The 3,899-nt window shown below is 59.7% G+C and overlaps 1 protein-coding gene across 1 annotated transcript; it reads left to right on the top strand.

The window, feature by feature from the left end:
- The first annotated feature begins 681 nt into the window (after positions 1 to 681).
- LOC147965632 (FT-interacting protein 3-like) lies at positions 682 to 3,500 on the top strand. The gene has a single exon (XM_087528300.1). It carries the CDS (start codon positions 873 to 875, stop codon positions 3,204 to 3,206), a length of 2,334 nt encoding a protein of 777 aa, XP_087384426.1. The 5' UTR covers positions 682 to 872; the 3' UTR covers positions 3,207 to 3,500.
- The last annotated feature ends 399 nt before the right edge of the window (positions 3,501 to 3,899 follow it).

The following is a 3,899-nucleotide window of genomic DNA, read 5'->3' on the forward strand; positions in this document are numbered from 1 at the left end:
AACCCAGCCTAGGGTGGAGCAGATCCTATACGGGGATTACACTGTCATCCATGGAGGGAGAAAACCTCCCTGGCCGTACGCTCCAGCCATATAGACGCCATCATAAAAATGTCTCTATCCTTCGAGTTCTGCAGGATAGACCAAGTACGGAGCCATCGCATACGTGCATGAATAACCTGTCCAAGAGAAAAACCACATTTATTATTAAAACCACATCATTCCTGGTAAACCACAATGCCCACCATAAGACAACCACCCCCATAAAAATAATATACAGAAAACTGTTTGTCAATACCCCGCAACCAATTGCTAACATATTAGGTGCACTATGTGGAGAGTATAGATTTGAAACTACTTAAACTATGACCCATACTGCATGAGCAAATTTAGACTCAAAAAATAAGTATTTAATAGACTCGTCATGTTGGCAAAAGATACATGCCTGACTGCGTATAACGCAGGTTCATAACGAATCTCCCCTGGCCAAGGCTTGAGATACCCAAACTTCCAAGCATTACGCGCCAACGTGGTTGTTAATCTTGTTGATCTGCCAGGCACACGCGATGTTCGTTAGTACTCTGCTGAAGTCATGTACCAACATGGTAATGCGGCGGCTACTTCCTTCTCTTCTGAACAACTAAACTCAGTAGATCGCCCAACGTCCCACAGCAAACCAAACACACCAACCGTGTCGATCACCAACCCAAAAGGCCATGCATGCACTACCCGACGTCACGGCCGCCGTTTGGTGGCCAGATCGCAGAACGCACATAATTAAGAGCGCGCGGCCTCCTCATTGAGAGATCAGCACCTCCATCAGCATCGCTCATCCGATCCCCGGCCGCACGAGGTAGCGCGCGCTCTCACTGGCCATGGCCGGCGTCTTGCCGAGGTTCGGCCCCTTCGGCCCGCTGCCGGCCTACGATGAGTTCGGGATCAAGGAGACGAGGCCCCGCCTCCCCGGCGGGCGCACCGGCGGCTACGACCTGGTGGAGAGGATGGAGTACCTCTACGTGCGCGTCGTCAAGGCGCGGGAGCTCAAGTGGGGCGGCGGCGAGTTCGACCCGCTGGCGGAGGTGAAGCTCGGGAGCTACTCCTGCGCCACGCGCCACATCGAGAAGACCGCCGGCCCCGAGTGGAACGACGTGGTCGCCTTCTCCCGGGAGCGCCTGCAGGCGTCCTTCCTGGAGGTGTTCGTCCGCGGCCGGGGCTTCGCCAAGGACGAGTACGTCGGGCGCGCGCGCTTCGACCTGGGCGACGTGCCGGTGCGCGTGCCCCCCGACAGCGCGCTCGCGCCCATGTGGCACCACGTCTTCGACGGCAACGGGGAGCGCTGCGGGGAGGTGATGGTGGCCCTGTGGATCGGCACGCAGGCCGACGAGTGCTTCCCGCTGGCCGTGCACGCGGACGCCGCCTTCGCCGTGGACGCCAAGCTCGCCGCGCACATCCGGTGCAAGCAGTACACGGTGCCGCGGCTGTGGTACGTGCGCGTCAACGTCATCGAGGCCCGCGACGTGGCCTTCGCGGACAAGGCCCGCGTCGGCGAGCTCTTCGTGCGCTCGCGCCTCTCCACGCAGGTGCTCCGGACCAAGACGTGCGTGTCCCGCCTGCCGTCCTACGGCTGGAACGAGGACCACCTGTTCGTCGCCGCCGAGCCGTTCGAGGACCACCTCATCATCTCCGTCGAGGACCGCGTCAAGGTCGACAAGGAGGAGGTCATTGGCCACGTCCACATCCCCTTCAGCGACTTCGAACGCCGGTGGGACACACGCCCGATTCGCCCGAGGTGGTACAACTTGGTGCAACCAGAAGGAGCCACGAAAATCGACAAGTTCTCCTGCAAGGTCTGCGTCCGGCTCTGCCTGGAAGGCGGGTACAGGGTCCTGTCGGAGCCCATCCACTACCTGAGCGACGTCCGGCCGGCGGCCAGGGAGCTGTGGCACGGGCGGCCTCCCATTGGCCTCGTGGAGCTCGGCATCCACCACGCCTTCGGCCTCAGCGCTCTGCGTGCGCGCAACGGGCGAGGCTCCTGCGACGCCTACTGCGTGGCCAAGTACGGCACCAAGTGGTTCCGCACGCAGACGGTGATCGACAGCCTCGCGCCGCGGTTCCACCAGCAGTGCTTCTGGGAGGTGCACGACCACTGCACCGTGCTCACCGTCGCCGTCTTCCACAACTGCCAGATCGGCGAGAAGGGCGGCCTCGCCACCGGCGACCCCGTCAAGGACGTCCTCCTCGGCAAGGTGCGCATCCGGCTCTCCACGCTCGAGACCGGCCGCATCCACACGCACGCGTACCCGCTCATATCCCTCCACGCCGGCGGCATCAAGAAGATGGGGGAGCTCCACCTCGCCGTGCGCTTCTCGAGCACGTCCACGCTGGGCCTGCTCCAGACCTACTCGCAGCCGCACCTGCCGCCGATGCACTACCACTGCCCGCTGTCCGTGGTGCAGCAGGAGAGGCTGCGGCGGGAGGCGGTGGCGGTCATCGCGCACCGGCTGGGCCGGATGGACCTGCCGCTGCGGCGGGAGTGCGTGGAGCACCTCTGCGAGGCGCACGGGCACCGGTGGAGCATGCGGCGCAGCAAGGCCCACTTCTTCCGCATCGTGTCCGCGCTCGCGCCGCTGTTCGCCGCGATCAAGTGGTTCGTCGACGTCTGCCACTGGAGGAACCCGGTGACGACGGTGGCCGTGCACATCATCTACGCCATGCTCGTGTGCTGCCCCAACCTCATCCTGCCCACCTTCTTCCTCTACAAGTTCTGCCTGGGCCTGTGGAACTACCGGCGCCGGCCGAGGCACCCGTGGCACGTGGACACCAAGGTGTCGCACGCCGTGACGGCGCACCTGGACGAGCTCGACGAGGAGTTCGACGAGTTCCCGACGGCGCGGCCCCACGAGGTGGTGCGCATGCGGTACGACAGGCTGAGGAGCCTCGGGGGCCGGATACAGGAGATGGTCGGCGACGTGGCGTCGCATGTCGAGCGCGCGCGGTGCGTGATGACGTGGAGGGACCCCCGCGCCACGGCCATGTACCTGCTGGTCTGCTTGTGCCTTGCCGTGGTCACGTTCGTCGCGCCGTTCCAGGCGGTGGCGCTGCTGTCCGGGTTCTACCTGATGCGCCACCCGAGCCTCCGGCAGAGGCTACCCGACGTGCCGGCCAACTTCTTCCGGCGCCTGCCCTGCAAGGTGGATTGCCTGCTTTAGGCCCTGTTCGGAACTTGGCCGCTCCGCGGAGTTGGGGAGCTGGCTTTTAGCAGCTTCATCAAATTAAGCTAAAGTCTTGTCCACTTCCGGAGTGGAGTTAAAGAAGTAGAGAGAAACCGAACACAGCCTTAATCAGAGCACATTTTGGTTTGCTCCTCCTGTACTGCTGTTACTTTTTGATGTACTCGAAAAATTGTAGTATTCCCTTCCGTTATTATTACTCCTGGTCTATAAGACTTCTGGGAGCAGCCAATGTGCCGTATCTACACCCTCCAAAATTGTTTTAGAGCATCGTTCATAATTAAGCCTATTTCGAGAGAGATTGTTCATTTTTTTTAAAGTTGTGCGCAAACTCGAGTCGACCTACCTATGTAAGTTTAGTTTTTTCTTCTTCTTTAATTTGCACCTACGGCCTCCAAAATTATTTTAGAGCGTAGTTCATAATTAAGCCTATTTCGAGAGGGATCGCCCATAATTCTTTTTAAAGTTGTGCGCAAACTCGGGTCGACCCTCCATGCATGATATGCATGCTTGTGCGTATTCTAGAAAAATAATTGCACCAACTCAATGTTCATACTTCTATCCGAAAGCATTGAAACACTAAAAGTGAATTGAGTTGAACCATTTCGCCAGTGTGTTCGTCCCCTATGAGCGACATGGGCAGAGCCTCCAGCCGTGCCACCAGCATTGTCG

This window comes from Triticum urartu, chromosome 6A (assembly GCF_056163025.1).
Source record: "Triticum urartu cultivar PI428250 chromosome 6A, HENAU_Tu73, whole genome shotgun sequence".
In the NCBI taxonomy this organism is placed as follows: domain Eukaryota; kingdom Viridiplantae; phylum Streptophyta; class Magnoliopsida; order Poales; family Poaceae; genus Triticum; species Triticum urartu.